Raw genomic sequence first — 27,836 nt, forward strand, 5'->3', positions numbered from 1 at the left:
GTTCATGAATTCCCTATATTTGAGCAGGATGTCTTACAAAGTCAAAATGACATACACCATGCAGATGAAGAACAACAAGTCTCATGTTTGCGTTTGAGTGAATTGGTTGCTAGTACCCCTCCTTTTGCACCCCGACCACCCATCACTTGCCCTATGAGGAAAACATCCAGCCATATTGAGTTGCTTGATTCATTTAAACCAGTCCAGGTTGAAACACATGCTCAATTAATCCTTGAAAACATATTGGAAGTGGGAACTTTTTTTAAGACAAAAAAGAACTTCAATTGAGGGTGCATAGATATGCGATGGCTAATCATTTTGAAATCAAAGTCGAAAAGTCAACAAAAGATCTTTGGTTTGTGAAATGTGTGAATGAGAACTGCAAATGGAGATTGTCTGTTGTGAAAGGAAAATTCCAGGAGATGTTTGAGATTCGAAAATTAGTAAATGAACACGGATGCTCAATTTTGACGAGGCAAGAGAATGTGAGGCAAACACCATCATGGGTAATTACGGAGTGCATCAAACGTAAGTACATGGACCATCACCATGACCACATGCCTAAGAAAATAATGGAAGACATGTAGACAAATTATGGGTTTAAGCTGACCTATAATAAGGCTTGGAGGTCTAGGAAACAAGCCTTAATGGCGGTGCGAGGAACTGTGGAGGAATCCTATGGAAAATTGCCATCATACGGTATTGATTCATACCTGATCATGTTGGCGAAGAATAACCCATGTACCATAACTGACATTCAGACGGATGAGCATAACCACTTCAGGTATATGTTAATGTCCCTAAGCTGCTCAATTAGAGGTTTCAGGCATTGTCGTCCAGTATTGTGCGTCGATGCCAATTTTCTTAAGCACAAGATTGGAGGTCAACTATTGGTTGCGATTGCATTGGATGCGAATGAACAACTATATCTCGTTACTTTTGACGTCATTGATTTAGAGAATAATAACTCCTGGACATATTTCATGCAACAACTAAGAGTGGCAATTGGAGTGGTCATGGATCTCGTCTTTGTATCTGATAGACACTCAAGTATTGCCAATGCATTGTCCGCTATTTTTCCAGAAGCACATCACGTTGCATGCACATACCACATCAAAATGGATATTATGGCCAAATTTAAAACCGATAACTGCCACATTGAGTTTGATATGGCTTCACGCGCATACACAGTATCACAGTTTCAGCACCATTTTGACAAGATCAAGACTAAGGACCCTCGGATTGCTGCCTATCTAGAATAAATAGGAGTGGAGAGATGAAGTCGTGCATTTTTTCCCGGTTCGCGATACAATCAAATGACAAACAATTACGCTGAGAGCTTTAATAGTCAGTGCAGGAATGCTAGGAAATATTCCATATCAATATTAGCTAAGTATTTATGATTAACACTACAAGATTGGTTTCATAATAGAAGAGAAAAATCTTTCAACCACACAAAACATTTATCTCTATATTATGAAAAGTTCTTACGTGAACAAGCCGAGAAGGCTAGATTCTACAACGTTAATTCGCTTAACAGATTCGAGTTTCATGTGAACGACGGTGAACATGGTTTTCAAGTTGACTTCCAAACTCGAACTTGTACTTGTAGGGTATTTGATATATCTGGTCTTCCTTGTAAACATGCTCTTATTGCTGTCTGTTCCCGAAAAACTATTACATATGAGTACTGCTCAAGGTTAGAGAATGATTGTATTGTTTAATTCTAAGATTGAATTTATATGACTTAAATAACATTTTTCAGGTTTTTCACAACTGAAGTGTGGTGCATGGCATATGTAGATAAATGTTATCCAGTTTGTAATGAAGGTTTTTGAGATATTCCAGAAAATATCAAGGAACGAGTTTGCCTAAAACCCCCGTCAAGGTTAAGAAGGGTTGGATAACAATAAAGTGTAGGCCAACACAAGGTGAGTATCGTAAGGAATAAAGACAGTGCAACTAATGTGGCGGTCGAGGCCATAACAGGGCAACATGCAAAGTAGTGATGCCTGCACCATCTACTACAAGACAACAAGTGTCACAACCTTTACAACCTTCACAATTGGTCCAACCTTCACCATCTTCATCTTTTCCACATTCTCTAGACAACATTTCTTTTGGTTAATTTTTGTATCTTTTGGTTAAATTGTATGTTTTGGCACAACCTTTGGCACCTGTAGCCGTTCTCTTTTGTGGGAATTTAATGAACAATGATGTTTTGTAATGAATTTTTAGGTGTTAGTTTAATATTTGTCAGGTCTTGGCTTCATATATGTCTAGGTGTTGGTTTATCTGTAAGGTATTATCTTCATGTATGTGCAGGAGTTGGCGTGGGGCGTGGGGCGTGGTCTTGTGCGTGAGCTTGTCCGAGGGGCGTGGGCTTGTGCGTGTGGCGTGGGGCGTGGGCCTTTGCGTGGGGCATGGGCTTGTGCGTGGGGAGAGTGCATGGGCGTGGGGGTTGTGCGTGGGGGTGGTGCGTTGTGCGTGGGGAGAGTGCGTGGGGTGTGGGCTTGTGCGTGGGGGTGGTGTGTGGGGCGTGGGGCTAGGCGTGGGGTTGGGCGTAGGCTTGTGCGTGGGGGGTTGTGCATTGTGCATGGGGGATGTGCGCGGAGCGCAAGGGCGGTGCGTGGGTGGTGCGTTGTGCGTGGGGAGAGTGCGTGGGTCCAAAGATACTTACACAAAAATAATGAACAAAAATACTTACAGTATCGTCAAACCATTGTTGAGGCATGAGCAATATGTTAAATAAAGAACGATCTGCTTTGCAAGTTTTTAAATCCTTGAAGTCTTTATCCGTACTCTTCAACCATTTCCTCAATTCCTTCATCTTTTCCTCGTCATATCGTAATATACGATTAACCGTAACCAGATCATTGAGTTTAAACCCTTTTCCACCAGGGTCGGTGTAGTCCCCCAATTTTTTTGACTTCTTTCTCCGAAATGATTTTCCTTTAAATTGTGAAGGAGACATTTCTTTCACATTATCCTCCTTAATCTTCTCTTTATTTTCCACAATCATCTCCTTCTCCACAATCTCCTCCTCCACCTCCTTATTCTTCTCCTCCTCCACCTCATCATTCTTCTCATACTCCACCACATCATTCTTCTCCTCCTCCACCGCCTTATTCTTCTCCTCCACCTTATTCTTCTCTTCCACCTCATTCTTCTCCTCCTCCACCACCTTATTCTCCTCCTCCACTACCTTATTTTTCTCCTCCTCCACATCATCATTCTTCTCCTCCTCCACATCATCATTCTTCTCCTCTGGGCGATCAAAATTCAATTTGTGAGAGGCTTGGGACGTGGGGCACGAATTCTCGTCATGCACAATCAAAAAATTGGATTAATATACATTGTGTGTGGGGCATGGGGCATGGTGCACAACTATACTTCGTCCTCCCCGTCATTCTCCTCGTCCTCCTCATCATTCTCCTCTTCCTCCTCGTCCTTCTCCTCATTCTCCTCCTCCTCTTCCTCGTCCTACACAATCAAAAATAAAATGAGATTAATATACATTTTGCGAAGTGCAAGTGTGGTGTGTGGGGGTGCGTGGAGGGTACATTGGGTAGTGCGTGGGGCGTGGGGTGTAGGCTTGTGCGTGGGGTGTGGGGGTGCGTGGGATAGTGCGTGGAGCGCAAGTGTTGTGCGTGTGGAACAAGTGTGTGCGTGGGGTAGTGTGTGGGGGTGTGCAATTATACCTTGGTCGCCTTCCTCTTCTTGGCCAACTCATCCACCTTCCTTTTATTCTCATACGCCTTCCTTTTATTGGCCAACTTCGTCAACCTCTCCTTCCTCTCATCCTTCTTTCTCTTAATCTCATCAACCTCATCCTACTTCCTCTTCTTCATCTCCTCATCATTCTTCCTCTTCTTCATCACCTCATAATTCTTCTTCTTCGTCCTCTTCTCAGTATCAAGTGCAACATCATCATTCTCCCTCTTCGTCCTCTCCTCGGTATCAAGGGCAACCTCATTATTCTTCCTCTCTGTCCTTTTCTCAGTATCAAGTGCAACCTCATCATTCTTCCTCTTTGTCCTCTTCTCAGTATCAAGTGCAGCAGTACTTGCCTCTTCTTTTTCTTCTCCTCCACCATTCTTTTGTTCCTTTATTTCCCCCAATAATGTGATTATAAGTTGTTGATTCTCCTTGATGAGCTTGATTTCAGTTTTAATCTCATTTACATCCTTTTTCAGCTCATCAAGTTTGGCATCAGTATGGGCTTGAGACACTCGATTGGGTGCACAAGATATAGAATTGTCTTCATCAGTTGGAGGAGTCGTCGTAGAAGGGACTTGCTGAGAGTTGTCTTGGCTAGTTTCATCGTTAACTTTAGGGAGCTGGGGACTAATAAGTCTCCTCTTCTTGGCCGTCGGTTTGGGAGTCCTTTCATCTTTTTCATCTTCTTCACAACCTTCAATATTTTTCTTCCTCACATCCAATTCAAATAATTCATCATAAATGTTGCCTCTCATATCTTCAAAGTCGTCCTTAGAGTACTTTCGCTTCTCCTCCTCAGAATCGTCAATTTTGCTTAGAACATTGCACTTCTAGATGGTTGTGGATACCTCCGGTATGGTATAACTCCTCAAGAATGAATAGAGCACTATCCTTGGGCTTGTAGGATCTTGCTGTGTCCTTTCAGCAAATTTGGGGATGAATGTATTGATAAGCTCATGGGTCCACACTTGGAAGGCTAGCAAAACCCATGTAAAGTATAAGCGACATCACAAATATTTTTCTTGTCCTAGACATTCTTCTTGGCGAGATATAACCCACAGAAGTGTTTCATATCTTTGTCAATACCCTACATGGTTTCTCTGAATGACACCTTTCCCCATGGAAATTGGAGGAACATATCCATGTCCTCCACCATGCGAAAGATTCTGAAACTTACCTTCCTCCTATTATCAGATGCGAACAGATACTGGTAAATGAGAAATATGAGCTCCATCTTCCATGAATCCTCCTTATCAAAGCATTTGACGAAAATGGCTTTAAGCTCTTTCAGTCTAACATCCTTGTTACCCTTAAAATATTTGCGGACAAGGGTGAACATTCTTCTTCAACCTCCTTGTTTTCCACCAAAGGAAATTTGCCAAAATTGAGGTCTGTCACCAATGCATAATCCTTCATGCCCCAGCAGACCTCCTCACCATTGACCAAGAACCTTATCTCCTTCGAATTTGAGCTGATTTTTCTGATAAACATCTGATGGAGTATAGTTCCTAAAAAAATAATGTCGGGGTTTTGAATAGATACTAGAATTGGGTCTACAAAGCCCTATCTAAAAGATCATGGAGAGTAAACCTCTCCTTTATCTTTGCCAAGCTAGGGCCGGTGAATTTCTATGACACACGTCCATTAAAATCATTAATAATGGTTTTGGTTGGTGCCATCTGCAAAACAGTAAAATCATATACACAATATCAGACGCAGTGCATTTATATTTGAGTGGTACTCAATTGAATTGCGTGGTACGCAATTGAATTGCAATTGAATTCACGCACCACCCACGCCCCACCCACGCCCAAGCCCACGCACCACCCACACCCACGCCCCACGCCCCATGCAACACTCCCACGCCCCACGCACCACCCCCATGCCCCATGCCCCACGCACCACCCCCACGCCCCACCCCACGACCCACGTGAAAATGTTCACAAACCATTCAGATTAAGGAAAGACTATATTTCTTGGATTAAAACATTTCAAACCAAAACAATATAACTAACTAAAGCCTAAACCCTAAACTAAAACCCTAAAACCTTCATACTCAACATGCAAAAACAGTAAAATCATCAGGGAGTAGTCGAACTAACCTTAGTTATGTTGGGAGAACATCAGGCTTAGCGTCTCCGGGGCTTGGTGATCGTCGGGAATCGTCCTGGAAGTGTTTGGCGATCAACGGCTAGTCGGGCTCAAGGGGTAGGCGTCCGATGATCGTGGGGGAGTCGGCTGGGGCTAGAACTGTCATGGGGGAGTCGGCTTGGGGCGTGGGATCGTAGGGAGGGGGGAGAGCAATCGGGGGAGCAACCGTCGCTAGGGGAAGAGAGGGGGAAAGAAAAAACTGGCATAAATGGGGGAAAGGAAAAGGAAGAGGAAGGAAAAAAAAATTAGTAAGGGTAAAAGTGTCCAAAATTTTAAAAAAAGGTTAAATATAAAAACTGAAATTAGTGAGGTTATTTTTAGGAAGAGCAGTGATAGGGAGTCCGATGCTGGGCCTCCGACCATACAGCGAATCCTCCGTGGCTGCCATGTGTGCTTTGCCAGGCTGTAAAAAAAATTATATAAAAAGAAATGTAAGCGCACAGAATCACTTTCTCTATTTTCTCTCTTTTCTCTATCCTCTCCCAAACAACAAATTTCTTGTAAACTCTAGAATAGATTCGATTCTTCTGGAGAACCTTATCGACGGCGGCCAGGATATAACTCGATATAAATACATTTCGACGGTGGCTGCTCCGGAGAACCATATCGACGGTGGTCGGGTAACTCCATATGACTACTATGTTTTGATACTGTGTTTTTTCATCGTTATCTTTAATTGTTATCCTCACTTTATCTTCAGATCAATACAACTTTATTTTGACATTGTTCGGATAACTCCATATGACTACTATGTTTTGATATTGTGTTTTTTCATCGTTATCTTTAATCGTTATCCTCACTTTATCTTCGAATCAATACAACTTTATATTGACATTGTTATATTGAGCTCAATACATCTTTATATTGATCTCAATACACGAATATATTGAGCTGAATACACGGATATATTGAGCTCAATACACTGATATATTGATCTAAATACACGGTTATATTGAGCTCAATACACATATATATTGATCTAAATACACAGTTATATTGAGCTCAATACACCTTTATATTGAGCTCAATACACAAATATATACACCTTTATATTGAGCTCATTACACCTTTATATTTATCTAAATATAGAGATATATTAAGCACAATACACGGTTATATTATTGTTAATTCAAACCTTCTAATTTAATTTAAATTTGTTATTATTCAGCTGCATGGATCATCTAATTCAATATGCTCCAGTCATTGAAATCCCGACTGTTGGGATGATATTTCCATCCGAAACGGAGATTCGTTTGTATTACAATGCCTATTCCCTTGGTACTGGTTTCGGTATAAGTAAGCTCAGAACAAAAAATGGACCGGATGGCAAACAAAAGTGGTTCTCGCTAGCTTGTGCAAAAAATGGTGTTTTTACATCAAGGGGGAAAATATTTTACATCCCAGACCCTCTATCAATACGAATTGTAAAGCAAGAATTAATGTTGCTGTTAGAAACGATGGGGAAGTCGAGATCACCAGCATCTACCTTTGTTCATTCAAAAACCTCCCTCAAATAGTTTGTTGAGCAATATGATAGGGCGTTGAAGAGAAACATCGAGAAAGAAATGAAACTAGATTTTCAGTCATATAATTCAAGCTTGTCAGCTGTTTGTGGCTATCCCTTGGAACGACAATTTCATAGTTTGTACACTAACGACATTTTGAGGATATTCCATAACGAAGTGGCCGGGATGTTGTATTGCGAAATCCAAAATATTCAACAGGAAGGTCCAACTCATGTTTTTGATGTATTAGAGAACATTCTGGGAAGTGCAGGAGAAATCTTGGGGGACGTTTGGTTGAAAGTACACTACACCGCGATGGGGAATTTTGTACAATGTTAATGTAAGATGTTTGAGTTTAGGGGAATTTTGTGCAGACATATTCTTATGGTGTATAGAAGAATGAAAGTGGATCAAGTGCCTGAGAGATATGTCTTGGACCGTTGGCGCAAAGATTTGAAACGAGGTTATCAAAGCATCACCAATATTTATGATTCTAATGTGTCTGAAAGTCAAAGAAAAAGGTATAACGGTCTAACTCCAATGATGCATTTGTTCCAACATCTTGTATCATAATCTGAAGATAAGACCTCAGTTGCGTCTAGACTTTTGGAAGACATGATTCAAAAGTTGATGTTGGATTTTAATAATGCATCTACAAGTTCCACACTAGCAACTACTCCTCCAACCGAGAAAGTGATTCACTCTCTGGTTAGAGTGAGGGCTCGAGGTAGGCCACCAACGAAACGAAAATTATCTGCCGTAGAAAAAGTAATTAACAGGTTCAAACATTCAACAAAGGTTAGTTTTACCTCATTGACTCGTTATATTGTGTTAGTTGCTTTGTTATATTGAGCTCATTTACTCGTTATATAGAGCTCATTGCCTAGTTATATTGATGTAATATATTTAACTAATTGCCTTGTTAAATTTTGTTATAGAAAAAAATGTGAGATGAACCAATAGATGCGCAACAATTCAATGACCCAACTACTATACCACAAACAATAGTCTCCACTCAATTCTCTTTTACCACATTATTGTAGTTATGTTATCATGTGTTTATGTTATAGTAGTTATATTGAGCTTATTTCAGCGTTATATTGAGATCATTGACTCGTTATATAGAGCTCATTGCCTAGTTATATTGATGTATTATCTCATTATATTTAGTTAATTGACTCGTTATATTGTACTTGTTGCTTCGTTATATTGAGATCATTGACTCGTTATATTGTACTTATTGCTTTGTTATATTGAGATCATTGACTCGTTATATTGTACTTGTTGCTTTGTTATATTGAGCTGATTGCCTCATTATATAGATCTCAAATAAATGATCTGACTATGATACCACAAATAATAAACTATAGAGCATAATTCGGCATTATATTAAGTTTCTTTTAGCTTTACTGAGCATAAATATTTTAAACAATTTAACTAGGACTTGGAAGGTATAAATTCAAAATGGTTCGTTCATTGTCGTAGGTGTTGATGCGGGATTTTAACAATTTGGTGATGTAATGAATCCTCAACCCATGCATATTATCAGCAGCATCTTTCGGATTCTCCCGTAAATTCCATTTTTTCATTGGCAGTTGTGTTTGCTAGAATTACCTCTGGCATAGAGGAAATAATGGGAGCACCGTTGGTTTCACTCCCTACCCATCTCATCCTCCAAGCCCTAAGTATGGCGAGGTACTCGGGTCCGTCACTATTTTTACCAATGGACTCAGTTACGTCGATCTCTCCTCTAGGAATGTTTAGTATGCATTGTACATCATCCTCGTCAATAATTATATTTTGATGGTTGCTCAGACTCAGGGAACACGTTAGTTTATCGAAGTGTTCAAACAAATACATTGCAATTGAGGATGGCAATTTGGAGACACGTAAGGAAAGGAGAGAGCCGAAGCCGATGTCCTTGACAACTTGCTTCTGGAGGTCCGACAGTCCATTCACGAATTTACATAGGCCCTGAGGAGAAGTGCGGATGTTTAGAATCGTTGTTTTCGGCAATCTTCTTTTTGACAACTTCTAACTGAAAAAATGACAAAGGTGAACGCTTCATATAACTATTTATTACGATCCATATATCTACCTATTATGCTTCATACAACTACATATTATGCTCCATACAACTACATATTATACTCCATACAACCACTTATTACGCTTCATATAACTACTAATTACGCTTCATATAACTATATTTTACGCTCAATATAACTAGTTATTACGAAATATAACACGCAAAAGATAACTTACCTTCCAAAATCTTGGTTGTCAACATCGTTGGTCTTCCTCTTTTGTGTCTTCGGGATGGTCTTCCTCTTTCGTGCATTCAGAGTCGTTACAATGTCGGAATTAGGGGGACGGTAGATGGGATGTTGATATCGATAGAAGAATTCATTGATCTTAGAGAATAGATATCAAGAAGCGATTGGATATTGAAGAATATGTACGGCGAGAATACAAGAGGAGGCGAGTTGAGGGAAATATTAGGAGGCGAGGGGCTTCCAAAGCGAGACGGATAACAAGTGGCGGCAAGAAGAGATTGATGGAAAGGGTTGAGCGCTTCCACGGCGAGACAGGAAATACATCACGGCTCGACTAGGGTTTACACAGGAGGGAGCAAGAAGAGAGAGTAATGAGAGAGAAGCAATGGTTAGATTGACGGCTTGACTAGGGTTTACATAGGAGAGAGCGAGAAGAGAGAGTAATAAGAGAGAAGCAATTTAATTCAATGGCAGACGAAGAGTCACAGATTAAAGCTATTTATTTTTTTTTAAATTCAAAAAATCCAGCGTGGAAATGTCACATAGATTCGCTTTAAGATCTGAGCCCCACCCTCGGCCCCCAAATCATTATTCTTTTGGGAATGACTGAGGGTCATTTGATCAAATTTCCCTTTGTTGATGACATTTTTTTTCTTACTAAGCATGCAACGGAAAACTTTCATTTTTTTCAAAATATTTTTATTCTCTTTGAGGTGTATTCAGGGTTGAAGATTAATAAAAATAAGTCTAAACTTTTTTCCATCGGTAACGTCCCCAACACTCAGTTATTAACCAATATTTTGGGGTTTAGAATCGGTTCACTCCCATTGAAGTATCTCGGTTTCTCTCTCGAAACCAAATTCAGTTGCAAGAAGATTTGGAATCCTATTGTCGAGAAAATGAGAATCATGTTGGCTCTTGGAAGAACAAACTTCTCTCTAAGGTGGCATGTTGGTCCTCGTTAGGGACGAACCTAGGAATCGGAAATGGGGTGGGCTTGAAAAAATTATGGTGGGTTTAAATAAATAACGATAAAATTTTGTATAAAACAAGTAAAAAATGTATATTTTTAAAAAATAAGGGGTAATGTCACATTTTTCGGGGTCAAGAATAGGGTTGTAAATGAGTCAAGCTAATCGTGAGCCGTTCGGTCAAAGCTCAGCTTGAGCTTGACTTTGATTGAGCTCGAGCCGAGCTCGAGCTAGTTTGTTTAAAATTCGAGTCGAGCTCGAGCTCATATAATGCTTGCTCGATGGCTTATCGAGCTTTTTCGAGTCTAAGTATATAATATATAATTTTTTTATTTAATATTAAAACTGAAATAATATATTTTTCCCTCTCTTTCTTTTCAAAGCTCGTATGAAGGCCCACAATCCATAAGTAAAACCCTAATTTTAACATATCTACGACTCTTCATCTAACCTAATCTTCTTCATCTAATCGCCTCTTTTTTCATTCTCATCTAACCTAATCTTCTTTATCTAATCTCTTCATCTAACCTAATCTTCTTCATCTAATCGCCTCTTTTTCATTCTCATTTAACCTAATCTTTATCTAATCGCTTTTTCTTTCATTCTTCCTTAATTTTCTCTTCCATCTTCACCATTTCTTTGCTCACTCTTCATCATTCTTTCACTCTTAATCTTTTCTTCATTCATTTTTCACCATTTCTTTAGCTCTTAATCTCTTATTCTTTACTCTTCACATATTTTTCACTCTTCATCTATTCATTTTCTTCTTTTTTTCGTTCCATTATAAAAAATAAATATATTAATTTATAAGGAAAAAAAAGGATATATATATTATATATAATATGTTTAGAGAAAAAAATAATTTATAAGATTAATAATATATATTATAATATATATAAAAAAAAAATTATTGTTATAAGTTAGATTCTTACTATAATGTTTGAATCTTTTTATACTTTCACCCAAATAATTTAAATATATTATAATAATATCTAATAAAAGAAGACTAAAGTAAGTTTTCATTATTAAATTATTATGTTACATACTAAATTTTAGAATTTTATCACTTATTTAATTAATTTTTCACTTTTTCAGAAGTTATATCAAGAAATTTTGTTGTCAGTATCTACCTCTTAAAGTAAGTTAAATTTTAGTTATTTGTTTTAACATTTATTTTTTATATTAATTATTTTTAAGATTAAACATTTCATATTATTGAATGCAGGTAGTTGTATGTGTGCTATGATTGAAGAACATAAGTTAAAAAGATTAATATATTGAATGTTCAAACAATTTTTATTGTTTTAGAATTTTGATTAGTAATGGTAATTTAATGTTTTGGATTATTATGTTTTAGAATTTTGAATAATTATGATTGTTTCATATTTTAATTTTGAAATATCATGTTTTAAATTATTAATATGTATGAAAGTTTGATATTTTAATTTTATAAATAAAGTTTTGTACTTTAATTTTTGAATTTTATATTTTAGAATGAGGAATGATAGGGAGCACGACTTTAGAGGAGCGACTCGTACAGCGAAAGTGATATCGTTGTTATACGAAAGTGACATCGATGTTATATAAAAGAGACCTCGTCCCTATTGTATAACAACGAAGTCTATTTTGTATAACAACGAGGTCACTTTCGTATAACAGCGAGGTCACTTTCGTTGTACGAGTCGTTCCCCCAAAGTCGTGCTCCCAATTATTTTTCTTTTAGAATTTTGATTAGTAATGGCGATTTAATGTTTTGGATTATTATGTTTTAGAATTTTGAATAATTATGATTGTTTCATATTTTAATTTTAAAATATCAAGTTTTAAATTATTAATATGTATGAAAGTTTGATATTTTAATTTTATAAATAAGTTTGGTTCGAGTTCGAGTTCGAATCGAGTTCAAGTTCGAGCTCGAGTTTGACTCAAGAACTCACTCGCCACAATTCAAATATTCACTATGTTACTATTCCTTATCTCTACTTCGGTGACCACTAAATGGATACAATTATTAGGAACTTCTTTTTGGCATCTCCAACTCTTCTAAAGTCACTCACTTAGTGAGATGAGACACAACAAAGTTTGACGTTGTTGACGGCGGACTCGAAATTAAGGACTTCTCTTTTTTCAATAATTTGCTCATTTCAGTCATTTGTAAATAGTGGTGGAGATTTCTCAACGACAATGCATGTCTCTTGAAAAAAGTAATCATCACCAAATACGAACTTCGAGATAACGAATGATTAGGAAAAAGTTTATGAGTAAAAACATCTAGGACCGTATCACTCAAACATGGGAGAAACTTCCCTTCTCACTTTTACAATGGACAATGGTAAAAAAATCGATTTATGAAATGATCCTTGATATTCAAACAAAATTTGTCAGGCTCTTTTTGAGACCTTTTTGAGATTTCTAATAAAAATAAGCTAAAGTGGCCAACTATTTTTTGTCTCACATCTAATCAAATTATTTGGAGAATTCTTTTAAATAGACGACTTTTTATCAAAGAGAAGGGAGGCAGACTTTCTTCGTGGATGCTCTTACTCATGTTTCGTTTGACTTGGAGTTCGTCGACAAATTTATCTGACCAACTCTCCCGATTTCAAAACTAGTTACATTTATTATGCGTCATTCCAAATGACTCAATCCCGGTTTCCTTGGGAAGATATGTGAAAATATTTTTTTATCAAAAATCTTATTTCTTGGTTGTGAATCTATGTGGAAGGGTCTTGACATATAACAAACTGAAAAAATTGAATTTCATCTCGCTAGGAGATACAACATTTGTTTAAAGAGTGAATAATTAATTAATCATATTCTTCTTCCTTGTGACCTTATCAAAAATATATGAGTACTTTTGTAGAACCTCCTTCATTTTCAATGGGCTCCTTCATTTTCAATGGGATACACCAATAAATCTCGCCAACTTTTAGATCAAATTGATTGAATGAAATTCTAGCAACAATATCGCGGACGACTAGAAACCAATTCATTTATCATGTAGTGACCGAACTGGAAAAAAATAAATAAAAGAGTATTCGAAGGGAAAAGTTATAGATACGATCGTTTCAAAAGATTAATGTTACACGCGTTAATTTCAATCCGAAAAATTGGGACCTGTATGAGATGATAATTTTTCGATCTTATTGACATTTAAATTTTTTACATTATTTTCTTATTTCGTTTGTTTTTTTTTTACTTTTATAATATTTAAAACGCACTTTGCATAGTTGATCAAACTAGATGTTTATCACTTAATTTGAATAAATATAGTATTTTTTTAGTTAAGTTTAGTTAATAATATTAATCTATTAAGTATAGTCAAATCATGTTTGATATGGGTTATTTGGAAAAAATATATATAGTTTGTGTAAAAATGGATATTTATATTATTTTGACAAAATGGTCAAAATAAACTTAAAAGTAATATTTAAAAATTTTATAAAATAAATTAAAATATTTTGTTTTGTTTTAATTGATGATTTGAAAGGTATAATTAAAGAAATAATATTTTATTTGGTAGTGAATTATATGAGAATAAATTTTAAATAAAATCTAGCATAATTAATAATTTGTTATATCATGTTCAAATTGAAACTAAATTTCTAAGTGTATAAATCTTGTTAATCTAAAATTCATTATCACGTCTATCTAAATGTTTGATTTAAACAAAATAATATTTTATAATATAACAATTATATATATATTTATAAATTTAATGACATTTTCTTGTTAAAGATGTGGCTCCATAACTTGTTTTTTCAAATGATTTTTTTTGTATGAAGATGATTACATGAAAGCTATTTAAAGTGCTAAAATTGCAAGATAATATTATTATATGTTAAATATGAAGAATCATTGTTAATTAATTACCTATAAACAAGCCTGCTAATAGCTGTTTATGCTGTTCAAATCCTAGAAAAAATAATGTACAATTTTCAACTCTTTTATAGCGCGAAAATCATTTCCGTGCTCTTCATCCGATCGGTACCATAAAGCAATATCCTATCGTCAAAAACATCCACACGCCCATAGGCATCGGTTCCTGGAGGGCATTCCAAAGCAGCTTCAAGAACGCGATGATGAATTCCATTACAATCAATCGAATGTCCTCCTTTATGATCATGTCCAGCAAAACAAGCCTTAACACATTTATATCTATGAACCAAATTCATCACTTCGTCGTAGTTCCACAACAAAGCTTCTGGAGAAGACGCGTTCGGATCCAAAGGCAAGTGACAACACAACACGACTTTCTGATTCAATTTCGTCGATTCCATAAGAATTCCATCCAACCATTCCAACTGTTCTTTCCCAACAGCACCATTAAACATAAGATACCTTCGTTCCAAACCATTCAAACCAATTGGACTGTTCTTATCAAGATTAGGATTCTTCTCCACAAGGAAATCCACGGCTGCCTTCGTGTTTGGATGATCTTGAGGCCAAGCGATAGCGCTGACATCAAAACCATCTAGAACAACGAATCGAAATTCAGGGACAGGAGAGAATTCGTAATAGGCTAGGTTTTCAGGTGTTTGGATTTTCAAAACCGGGAGTAATTTATCGCGAGTTAGATTGTATAAGCAATGGTTACCGATCATATGATAGACTGGACCGTCGAAAGAGGCAAATTCATCTGCAATTTTCTTAACAGCAGTGAAAGATTGATCTTTTGGGCAATACCCATCTACAATATCTCCCAAATTGATGACAAATTTCAGCTTAGGTTTGTTTCTGCTATTCCAATCCTCAACAGCTCTTCTCAAAACTAGAATGCTATGTCTGTAAAACCTAGGAACTCCTAAGAATGACCTGCCGTCAGGAATATCAGCATATTGAACATCTGAAATTACTCCAAAAGAGAAAAGAGGTTGTTCTTTTCTACTAATCAATCCATTTGCAATGCTCATTGTTAAACGATCCAGTCCTAAACCCTAAACCCTAGATCAACCAAGAATTAAACGATATCATGATAAGTAAGTAAAATTCAAATAGCGATAGATGTAAATCTAAAACAGGACTAACATGATCATATTTGATTATTCCAAATCAATTGTAGATAGAGGAAACAGGAAACAGCAGAAATTCAAGCGATTAATAGGGTTTTGATCAGGAAAACCGATTGATCTACGGAGAAAAGGATTGAAATACATACGAATTAGGATTCAGATTCTAACCTGAAAGAGACGAAAGAACACTGAGTCGATCTTCGAGGTTTATGAAGAATCGGGCGAGCGAGTTGGAAAAGGGGTTGAATCGTTTGATGATGAAAACTATATATAGGGTTCGCTTTAGATTTGGGGGTTAAAAAAGGAAGAATAAATTCATATGAGTTATTTTATATTAATTAATAATAATAATTTATTTTCTCAATTATTTGCTTATTTAAAAACTATTGTTTATATTACCAAAAAAAATAAAAAAAATTCCTATTTAATATAATTTTTTTAATTAAATTATAAAAAAGAATTAACATGACTGAATTTTAACCGAATTAAATAAAATTAAATTAATATCAATATAATAAAATATTTTTTAATATTTTTCAAATCTATTAATCTTCCATTCATTAATATTTTTAAAAAAATATATATTATATTTTAAAATATTATTTTTTATTTTATAATATTAAGTTTAAATGTGAGGAAAGAAGGAAAAAATTAAAAAAATGGGAGAATATTTATCAAGAACTATTTTAATTATATATTTTTTTACTAACTATTTGATATTAATAATAATTTATTTTCTCAATCATTTTTTTTAATTATTAAAAATAAAATAAAATTAATTTTCTTATTTTATATAAATAATTAATTAAATTAAATAGTAAAATTTAAGATAAAAAAGAGAATAAAAAAATATTTTTAATAAAATTATAATAAGAAAATTAATATTATTAATTTTAAATTTTGACAAAATAAAATTATAACAAATAAGCTCAATTTAATTTATAAGATAATAATTATTGACTTATTTAAATAATCTCAACCTAATAATTTATACGTTAATTTATAATTCTCAAATAACTTCTATTTTAAATTATTATTTATAATTTATTATTATATTATTTTTTCAAAATCACCACCGATTATAATTTTTTAAATAACCTAACTATATTAACAAAAATAAAATACCTATTAATCTTAAAATTAAAACATTCTTTTTAAAAGGGGATATAAAAACTTAAAAAATTAAAAGTTGCATAACACACCACACATATTATGTCATAGAGGAAGACCAGAAACAAATCAACTGTCTTTATTCTCTATGAGAAAAATATTCCCAAAAAAACCTCCAAAATATAGAATCAATCCATCCAAAGAAATAACAAACTAGAACCAATCATATGGTTTGCTAGAATAGAATCTAAACTAAAATTTATTTTCGCTAAAAAAGTCGTAAAACTTGGGAGACAAATCGACACAATATAATTCAATCGTCTAAAAAAATCGAAAATATGCAACACCTTGAGTTTATTGTAACACAACCACCAATTCAATATAATATAGAGATTAATATGTGTAAATAACCAATAACCAATAACTATAATTGTTCTTCAGAAACCTATTTCGGCTTCATCAAAGCAACAAACCTTACAAAGAGCTGGTTCATGTGGACTTACCATTACCCGAGAGATGAAGAATCTGATCCACAAGCTTCTCGGGCAGTTTTTTTGTTGCCTGTAAGAGTAAACCGATAAACTAACATAAAATGGCATGCCTTAATAATATTAAAAACGGGTAACTGGAATATTCCATCAAGATCTAACCTGAAAATGTCTCATGTGTAGGATTGGTTCACAACCCACGTCAGCCACCGATTTTCCTTGAGCTGTCTTTGAGTTGAAACGTGCTGCTTCATAGGCTGAGATTCCATATTTGTTTTCGGGTAGGTGGTGGGAAACTTTCAGGAGGGAGTTCAGAGAATTCATCTGTCACATTACAACCAAAACCGAGCCTTGTATAATTTTTTCAATGCATGTTAATAAAATAACTAAACATATTTGAGCCTTATGGTTTTGAGAGTACTTAAAATAAAAAACATCATAATAGAAAATTAGCTGACCTTCATGTATGGACATGTGGCACATCCGCCATGAATTGAACAACCCTCGCCACTAGCAACTCCGGGAATAACTTCATTCAGAATAAGGCCATGGGAATCCCTTTCTGTTGTTGTTGATACAGATTCTGACGAGACAGGAAAAACAATCTCGACGCTGACTTTGGCCTTCCCACCGGAGGATTCTTCTGAATCAACAAGTAATTTGCGAACAGCAGTTACAATCGATGTAACCATTCCTGATTCTGTCCCCAAGACAAACTGCAAGTGTTCAACAACATTTCTGTCCAAAGCCTCTCTTAGCCTCAGCGTGATGAAATCTAGAATGTTTTGAGTAGAACCAACTACTCCCATTCCCCTGCTTTTTGCTTCCATGGCTAGAGCAAACATTTCTCCTGGGACCTCAAAGTGAGCAGTTAGAAATGCATCTGGATACACATCGCGAATCTTGTCCACTACTTCATGTCCGAAAAGATGGTGTACTATGCATGTTCCTTCCTATCATCATAAATTAATTACACATCATAAGAACAGAGACAAATGTTATTCTATGGATGCTTGAGGTGTTTTTGTTTTGGGATGATGGTTTCAACGATAATGAATGTGTTCCAAAATCGGGCCGATGGGGTGATTTTTTATGAAAGATAGACTAAATTCATGGATTATCTGTTATTATTTATGTAGTTTTAATTCCAATTTTTATATAATACCCCCATTTGGAAACACTTTTTGTTTCTGTGAACAAAAATTAAATTTGAATCTATCTAAATTCAGTTTCCAAATGTTTCTGTATCCAGATACAGAAACAATAGATAATATAATAGCATAGTAATGTCTGACCAAGAAAACTTTAAAAGCCCACAAAATGGATTATAGCTATAACATTCGCGTTAGAACCTGAATTGCTAACATGAAGAACTAAAATCACCTTAAAGTAATTCAGGTGAGGCAGCAGCGACTTAATTGTGCTTCTATTATGCTCCGGATGGACCTCTGCAATTTCTTCATCAGTCATTATAGTCATCTGCTGGAAAAGCTCCATGATGTTTGCACCCATGTAGGTATCAGGTCCATACCACACATTTAAATTAGGTACTTGAGCAAATGCCTACAAAAAACAGGAAGGAAAAAACACACCAATAAATAGGAGTATTGCGAGCATGTGACTGGTAAAAGGCATAAGTTAACCCACCTGTAAAATCGTGGGCACGACATTAGATGATGTACAGGTTATTGTGGGCACAAGTTCATGAGAGTTGGCTTTTGTTTCGAGAGAGGTATTAATATAGACAACATGAAGAGAAGGAGAAGATAAAGAAGAAGCTGCTTCAAGATATTTCGTATATGCAGGGCTAGATGCAGCATCTGCCAAAGAGCAACTGATTTGCTCGTTTGACATCCTGTACACGTCCACCTGGAGAAATTAAGCCCTTCATTAATTATACAACAACTAATTACAGATGTTCAATGCTGCAAATTATGTGGCATAAAATGATTGCCTATTTTGACCCTCTTTATGAAAAGTTAAAGAAGGTCGCGACAAAAATACAGGAAAGGCATCAAGAATGTGAGAATTAAAAGCTAATAGTTAACTACATATGAAGAATCTAATCCCAATCACTTCTTCCATCAAATCAAGTACTTTAACCTTTATAACATTTAAAATAGTAAGGATATTTTGGTCATTTTACCCAAATCAAACACGTATTCCATTTCTTTCTTTCTTTTTGGCAAAGAAAAACCCAGATCAAACAAGCTCTACAAATGTTTATTGTATGTGGCTAGTTTGAGACAAAGGAAAATCCAATCTAATTGGTTTATCCATGCTATTTGTGTCTACTAAAAAAACAACTATATAAAGTGACTTTATGTGAAGATGTTTCAAACAGTCATAGGTAGAGATTCATGTTGAAGTTTCAATGGGGTCCTTACTCTTTAGTCAAGATTCTCTAACAAAAAAAACAAGCTAACAATAAGATATTAAAACATTCGTAAACCAAAACAATGAGCTTCTTTCTTAATACAAATGATCTCAGATAAGAGAAACATTCAGCTACATAGAAATTTGACATCTGGATAGTACTCTACCTCTGTAAAGCCAGCCTGATCAAGAATAGCACGCACATTCTCTGACATAAAATCCACACCTAAAACTGTGATATATTGACACCCAGCTTTAGCCATATTGACTGCTGCATCTGCCATAACTAATGAGTCAGATATGTTAATGTGAGGCCATTGTTGCTTTGCAGCAGTCAAGACACCTTGCACCTCAGGATCCATGTAGAAATGTGCAACAACACCAATTTTCTTCTCACGCAACACATTAACAAGTTCACCAACCTTCGACTCATCAGGAAACAAGAATCTTGCCTGCAATAACACATACTTAGAACCCAATAGAAACAACATGAATCTAATTGCAGCAGAATATTACAAACAAGAAAATCCTTAGTATTTCAAAGAAATGGGACCAGCTAACATCCCATGTGGCTAACTCCTACAGACAAAAAAACAAAAACAACATGACCAATTTGAGCAATTCTACACAAAAGTCCAAATAACAAAGTACAAAGTGTACTTCACAAGAAAAACTTTTTTAATCTCCCTTTAATAACAATGTTAAAAAAAGAGATTCTTGTCTATTATCATCCAGCACAGAACCCATAAACTTGGTAGCATGAACATAAGTTTAAAATAGAGGGTATACATATTTCATGTACTAAATCCTCACCTGAGCTTCAGCAAAGTTTCCATTTGCTTGTATCCCATCTGTATTTATAACTAAAGACGGAAACAGATCACTCCTCGGCAACCCTTCTTTCTCTGCAACAATAGCTTTAGTTCTCTTCTGCATACCAATCAAAACATTATACCATGTATTCGCCCTAGAATTACTTTTCCCCTGTAACCCAACAACATTCAAAGGCACTAAATCCTCTGTCTTCAATCCCATAACTTCATAAGGATAAGCACCGTCAAGAATCAAAATCAAACACGAACAGAATCCTTTAGTAATCTCCGAATCACTATCAGCAATAAATCTCATTCTCCCTTCACTATCCATCTTCGCATCCAACCAAACCCTAGCCGTACAACCCATCACCCGATTCGACTCAGACCTCAGTGAATCATCTCCCTGAGGCAAAAGGGTTGCATAATGAAGAAGAAGCTTAACACGGTCGATACTCTCGGATATAGATTCAAATTCTGATACGAGAAACTGCAATTTTGATACGGCAACATCGGAGATCGATGAAGAAGAGGTAACGGCACGGGAATAAGAATAAGAAGTGGGGTTTTGATCAATTGGTTTGATGGGAACGAAAAGGGATGATTTTGAATCAAAATTTGAGGTGTGAATACATTTGATAGATCCGAAGAAGCTGAATGAAAGTCGAGAGGGAATTGGAATTCGAAGCTTTGAAGAGTAGGATGAACAAGATGAACAAGAAGCTCGCATGGGTAGAGAAGAAGAATCCATGAGTGAGAAAGGCGGCGGGGTGAAAATTGAAAAGTGAGAAATGGAGAAGATGCAAAGTGTTCTCCACTGAGTGAGAGATTTTATTTTATTTTTTTTGTTGTTCTTATATATAATATAATAGGATACATAATTACGCGCGAAAAAGGAAGAAAATGGTTGGTCCCATATAAAAAGGAAGAAAAGGAAATAAAAAGTGAAATGTTAGAAATATATTCTAACCCTAAAATTGAGTAGAACATCTAAAATAGGACTTATACTTATATAGTGAATTAGGGTTCGGTAAAAAAACTCATCTCAATTGTTGATGTCGGTTAGGGGATGGCAATGGGTACTTGTATATCCGATACATGTGAGTATCCGATGGTCGGATTTGAGTTTGGGTATTTTAAGTCGGGGTTGGAGATGAGGACTGAAAATGATTACCCGATCGGGTTCGGGGATGGTGAGTATGCAAAACTCAAACCCGATACCCGAAATATTAAAATTAAATATATATATATTAAAATTTAAATTGACTTCTCAAATTTTAAATCACTACCATCGTTATAAACTTACATTAAATATATTAATTAATTAGTTATACCAACACTCAACCACCCACTCCCCACGCCATAATTAATTTAATTTATATTATCCATTATTCTTAATTTTTCTTTCTTTAATAACAAAAATTTCGCTCTCTGTTCATTTTTTATTTTCAAGATTAACATCTCTTATGTTTCTTTTGTTTCAATATTTTTTTTTAATTTTTGTTGAATTTCTTTCTAATCTTTGTTAAAGTTCATGTATGCATATTGTTCAATTTCTACGATGTATAACTATACAAGTAATATTTTTATATGTATTTTTAATATTTAGTATTTAGTATATTTAGAAAATAATAAATAAAAATTCATATTTTAATCGGGTAATGGGGTACCCGTCGGGTATCGGGTACCCGGCGAATCGGAAATGGTGATACAAATAGATATACCCGTTGGGTTTGGGGTCGGATAATAAAATAAAAATTGAGTTCGGGGATAGGTACTTCACTATCCGGCGGATAGGGTACCCGTTATCATCCCTAAAATTCGATTTATCAGTTTAATAGTTTAAAAAATAACAAAATTATATTATATATATATTATATAATCTAATAAACTAAATAATGAAAAAAATAACAAATACATATATAATAAATAAATTAATTGAGAATATTTTTAAAAATAAATTTAATAAATTATGTAATAAAATAACTATTTAATTTTAAAAAATATATTATAATATTAATTAAGTTAAAATAAGTTTTAAAAAATAAATAAATATAAAATAAAATTAATAATAAATATGATTGTGCCAAGATTCAAACCATATTCTATTTAAACGTGGTGGATGTCTCTATCTGAATTTTATATTTGTAATAATCTCTTGCTATTATTTTATAAAAAATTTATTGATACCAAAATAATAAGTGAATAAAAAGATTATCCAAAGAAATGATTTGACCCAAATAAAAATTTTATTTAATACAAAATTCTTTCAACTAGTCAAAAGAAAACCATAGAAATGATGACCCATTACTTTTAATTTTTCCGCATCTCATAGTTGACTCAATTTAAGCCTTTTCAAGCCTCCAAAACATGGCCTACCTTTCTTTAAATGAGAAACCAAAATTTTTTGGATAAAAACGGGTCGGATATGTGGTTATTGATCCGTGGGTACTCGGAATAATAAAAAATAGAGATCACTTTTCTTTTTTTAACATAAAACGTAATATTCATTTAGTTAATTTATAAAACAAACGAATTCCTAAAAAAATATTAATTTAAGTTTTAAACCCTAAAACTAAAGACCCATATTTGGACTTGGAACTTAACTCGTCTAGACCAGTTCAAGTCTTGCATGAACCAAACAACATTAATAAAAAACAATGGATTTTTATTATAGAAAAAATACTAAAAAAGAGTGTTTATTAAAATATGAAGCATGTATTTACAATAAGTAGCAACTGAAATACCATAAGAAAAAAAAAAGGCATCAGATCTAACAAAACCCTAGCTTTTCAATCAATAAATCATCTTCTTATGTAATGTGTATTGGTCTGTCATACCTTAACCATTGTTTGGTAAATACACACTTCAGTCATCAATGATCAAAATCGTCGTCTCTTCGGAGTCATCTCCTAAGATAATCCCGCGTGAAAAATGAATGACTAAGAGCCTCTCGGGCTGTTATTCTCTCACTCGGGTCGTATTTAAGAAGTCCTTGCAAAAGATTAATCAAATCCCCAGCTGAATGATCTACATGTTGCATTACCAAATTCTGTAACATCAAAGAAATAACATGTCAACAATCCATGTTACAATTTATACACGAAAAAATAAGAATATAAAAAAGGACCTGAAGACGGAGAAGCTTCTGAACAGCCTTTATACTCTCTCGCGATGTAGCACCCTCTGGCCAATCTAATCTTCCCCTTCTCACATATTTCTCCGCATGCCGACTAAAAAATAAAATATATAGTTTTTATTAGAAAATAAAACATTGAAATTCCTTTTTACTCGCAATTTTTTAAATACACGTACTCTGCTCTTCTCAGCATATGATGAGGGATAGGCCCCAGAACTCGTTCCATCATCGCAAGATGTTCCAAATTCTCGTGAGTCTGAAATAATGCATCTCCCTAAACCCATACATAATACAAAACAGTAAATATCCAAGGTTTTTTTGGAAAACAGCGAAGATCAAACATGCAATTAGTGTATAGATTAATACCGAGCACAGCTCCACCAATATGCAACCCACACTCCAAATATCGCAAGGAAAACTCCAGCCAAGGCCTAACAAGAATAATTCATCTCTGCTTAAATGGGTAATAACGTGAATACTGAAATAAGCAAAATATAAAATATTAACATACCCAATATGACCTCGGGCGCTCTGTAGTGGCGGGTTGAGACAATATAGTTCTGATCCTGACGTTCATAAGTAGTGCTTCCGAAATCAATCACCTTTATGGCACTTGACCTTGGTACTCTCTTGAAGAAAGAACTGTCCTTTGAATATCGTGAAGAACCCTGATCAAGTGTGATTGAATTCTTGAAATGTCAAGAGAAAACCATATAAGGATTCAAAATTGAAATGTTTTCCACTGCTTATTACCTTGTAATCGGGGATTTTAACGTACTCTGAAGAAACTAGAAGAATATTTTCAGGCTTTAAATCTGTATGTATGAGGTGCAAGTCATGCATAACTGCAGAAATCAAACAAGGAACAGGAGTGTTAAGAGTTGAATTCAGATCAAGAACTAAATCATGGAAAACAGATTCTGAATAAATTGTAAATTAATACTTAAACTAAACTATTGGCAGAGCACGACAGTTTTGATTTTTCCTATTAGGAGAAGCATAAAGAATAAAAATGAACTTTAATGAAAATGGAGATTATCAGTAATCAGTTACTACACACATGCTACACATTCCAACAGTTGTCTTCCAATCTCACGTGCTAGATCAATGGGAAAAGAGCGGTAATTGTTTTTCTTGAGAAAATCGTATAAACTTGGTCCAAGCTTCTCAAAAACCTGTGGAAGCCATTTCAAATTGTCCAAAACTTTTAACCCTAGAGAGATATTTCTCATAATGGGGGATTAATCCACCAAATCAATCATATACTTACAATACAAACATGGTTACGATACTCAAACCAGTTCCGTATTTGCACACAACTGCAAGGAATGAACTCATTTAACCTCGAAAAATACATTTTTAACAAAAGATAAAAATGTTGCAGTTAGTATTTGGAAGGACATGAAGTAGGCACTCACCGGTTGCCCCCTCTATCATGTTTACCAAGCTGTTGTAACATCTCAACTTCTGTCATAGCTGCATCACGATATTTCTTAATCCCACGAACTATTTTAATGGCAACCATTTCCTTCTTTTCCCTGTCCCAGCATTCCAGAACCTGCCCAAATGTTCCTGCACAATACACGACAAGAACATCAGACCAAGGTCATAAAAACATCGATACAAAAGATACAGAACTTTCACAGTCAAGAATGTACCTTCTCCCATCTTACTGTGAATTTTATCTGCAAAGTTAATTTAAAAGAGATCAGCAACACATCAAAACAAAACTTCCAAAAAATAGGATTTACAATAGCTCGAATGACTTTTAATATTGTTATATCTTCACAGCATTAAGTTTAAAAGGTCTTAGTATAGTAGCTTTAATAACTATTAAAACAAAATGAAATTAATATGATTACTTTCTATTATAACATAACCTCACTTGGTATCTCAATATATAAAGAGATTTGTTTTCTCTAAAGCTATGCAATATGTAATTTTGGAAAAGTGTATTTACAGCGAGAAGTTAAATTTTCGCCAAGCTCAAACATGAAATGCCCATCTTTGTCATCCTCTCGCCATGGGGGAGAACCATTTCCATCCACACCCTTAAGAAAGAAAGAACTAGTTTGGTTGGAAGAAGTCTTCGAAGATGAAAGGCTTGCCAGATTCCCAATCTCTTGTCCACATAATATACCTAGCTGAGCCTACACACAGGCATCCATTTTTGTTTCATTCATTGTTAAAAACACAGTTTTTTACCTCCATGAAACAGTATACCCTAATTGTACTCTCTTCAATAATAATACAATATAATCAACAACATTGCATAAGCAAGTAAAACCACCAATCACAATTCACAACAAATAACATGAAATGAACCTACTAACGCATAAAAAACAAGAAATTATCAGCTAGGAAATATCTCAGCATCGAATATGAACTAGAACCTAATAAAAAAATACATATATATAACCAATATAGCAGCAGATCTACATTATCACAAAACTTCATATCCAGCAGAAGCTCAAACTATGAGATTTCAGATAAAACCACGCGATTAATAAAATTGATACAGAAAGAATATCCAATTGATGAGATCTGCGAAATAATCAAAAGCAGCAAGAACTACTGAAATATCTATGCATATACAGAAATTCTACAGGTTTAAAGACGTTGATCCAATTTTTTCCTAAAAGAAGATCGATTAAGTGATCATATAAGACTAATATAGCAGCAGATCTCCATGATCACAAAACTTCATATCCAGCAGAAGCTCAAATTATGAGATTTCAGATAAAACCACACGATTAATTAAAAATTGATACAGAAAGAATTAGATCAGCAAAATAATGAAAAGCTACAAGAAACAAATGAGATATCTATGTATATCGAAAGTTCACGCTATCGATGGAGAAATTCTACAGGTTTAAAGGCAGATTAATTAAGAGATCATCAGAATTGTTCTGTACCAGATGCTCAAATTAAGAGATCTACATTATCACAAAATTTCATATCCAGCAGAAGCTCAAATTATGAGATTAAAGATAAAACCACATTGATTAATTAAAAATTGATACAGAAAGAATATCCAATAGATGAGATCCGCGAAATAATCAAAAGCAACAAGAAACAACTGAAATATCTATGTATATCTACAGTTCACGCTAGCGATAGAGAAATTCTACAGATCGATAAAGAGATCATCAGAATTGTTCCGTACCTGATGCGGTTGGATCTAGCTTAACAGAATTATAAAAAACGAAAGAAAGACAATATCGATGTGAATAAATTGAGGATTGAAAAGAGAAATAAAGATCCACGAAATAATCAAAAGCAACGAGAAACTAAACTACTGAAATATCTATGTATATACTGAAATATCTATGTATATACAGATATTCTACAGGTTTAAAGACGTTGATCTAATTTTTTCCTAAAGGAAGATCGATTAAGAGATCATTAGAATTGTTCAGTACCTGATGCTATTAATTAAAAATTGATACAGAAAGATTAAGATCCATGAAATAATCAAAAGCAACAAGAAACAAATGAGATATCTATGTACATCGAAAGTTCACGCTAGCGACGGAGAAATTCTACAGGTTTAAAGGCAGATCGATTAAAAATTGATACAGAAAGAATTAGATCCGCGAAATAATCAAAAACAACAAGAAACAACTGAAATATCTATGTATATCGACAGTAAACGCTAGCGATAGAGAGATTCTACAGATCGATAAGGAGATCATCAGAATTGTTCCGTACCTGATGCGATTGGATCTAGCTTAACAGAATTAGGAAAAACGGATACAGAAAGAATTAGATCCGCGAAATAATCAAAAACATCAAGAAACAACTGAAATATCTATGTATATCGACAGTTCACGCTAGCGATAGAGAAATTCTACAGATCGATTAAGAGATCATCAGAATTGTCCCGTACCTGATGCGATTGGATCTAGCTAAACACATATCGGAAAACGCAAGAAAGACGATATCGATGTGAATAAAAAGAGGATTGAAAAGAGAAATAGAGATCTGATACCTTAGATGGAAGAGGAGCAACGTCCCAGCCGAGACGCGGTCTTTTCCTCGGTCTTCGATCCATGTGTGCATGAGGAAACTCGGTCACACGTTCCATTTCCATGATTGAGCAGAGAATAGAGATAGATAGCGCTGCAGAAGGAGAAATCTAGAAAGAGAAATCGATTAGAGAATCGGATGCGTAAAGAAGGTGAGGACAAACGCAACCCTTTCCTGATCTTAAGATTTTCCGATAGGTCACATGTGGGAGTAATCTAGCCGTACACGTGTTTGTTTTATGGCCCTT

The 27,836-nt window shown here is 34.8% G+C and overlaps 3 protein-coding genes across 5 annotated transcripts; all 3 read right to left on the reverse strand.

The window, feature by feature from the left end:
- Positions 1-14,421: 14,421 nt before the first annotated feature.
- On the reverse strand, positions 14,422-15,871 carry LOC124918302 (manganese-dependent ADP-ribose/CDP-alcohol diphosphatase). Its single transcript, XM_047458498.1, has 2 exons — positions 15,804-15,871; positions 14,422-15,567 (listed from the first exon to the last, which is right to left on the reverse strand). Exon 2 carries the CDS (start codon positions 15,534-15,536, stop codon positions 14,571-14,573), a length of 966 nt encoding a protein of 321 aa, XP_047314454.1. The 5' UTR covers positions 15,537-15,567; positions 15,804-15,871; the 3' UTR covers positions 14,422-14,570.
- Positions 15,872-17,037: 1,166 nt separating this feature from the next.
- LOC124920408 (quinolinate synthase, chloroplastic-like) lies at positions 17,038-21,243 on the reverse strand. The gene is made up of 7 exons (XM_047460894.1): positions 20,423-21,243; positions 19,777-20,061; positions 18,881-19,102; positions 18,617-18,796; positions 17,692-18,186; positions 17,396-17,557; positions 17,038-17,306 (listed from the first exon to the last, which is right to left on the reverse strand). The coding sequence occupies exons 1-7, from the start codon at positions 21,170-21,172 to the stop codon at positions 17,235-17,237; spliced, it is 2,166 nt and encodes a 721-aa protein (XP_047316850.1). The 5' UTR covers positions 21,173-21,243; the 3' UTR covers positions 17,038-17,234.
- A 1,861-nt stretch (positions 21,244-23,104) lies between these two features.
- LOC124920409 (serine/threonine-protein kinase AFC2) lies at positions 23,105-27,743 on the reverse strand. 3 transcript variants are annotated; one of them, XM_047460895.1, is made up of 12 exons: positions 27,552-27,743; positions 25,521-25,710; positions 25,219-25,245; positions 24,979-25,132; positions 24,831-24,879; positions 24,621-24,735; positions 24,314-24,405; positions 24,072-24,228; positions 23,927-23,991; positions 23,737-23,834; positions 23,552-23,654; positions 23,105-23,473 (listed from the first exon to the last, which is right to left on the reverse strand). In XM_047460895.1, the coding sequence occupies exons 1-12, from the start codon at positions 27,651-27,653 to the stop codon at positions 23,327-23,329; spliced, it is 1,299 nt and encodes a 432-aa protein (XP_047316851.1). In that variant the 5' UTR covers positions 27,654-27,743; the 3' UTR covers positions 23,105-23,326. The 3 variants fall into 3 exon arrangements, with proteins under 3 accessions (XP_047316851.1, XP_047316852.1, XP_047316853.1); XM_047460896.1 differs by lacking the exon at positions 25,521-25,710 and having other exon boundaries at positions 27,552-27,691; XM_047460897.1 differs by lacking the exons at positions 24,621-24,735; positions 24,831-24,879; positions 25,219-25,245; positions 25,521-25,710; positions 27,552-27,743 and having other exon boundaries at positions 24,979-25,129.
- Positions 27,744-27,836: the final 93 nt, after the last annotated feature.

Source organism: Impatiens glandulifera, chromosome 1, assembly GCF_907164915.1.
Source record: "Impatiens glandulifera chromosome 1, dImpGla2.1, whole genome shotgun sequence".
NCBI classification, from domain to species: Eukaryota; Viridiplantae; Streptophyta; class Magnoliopsida; order Ericales; family Balsaminaceae; genus Impatiens; species Impatiens glandulifera.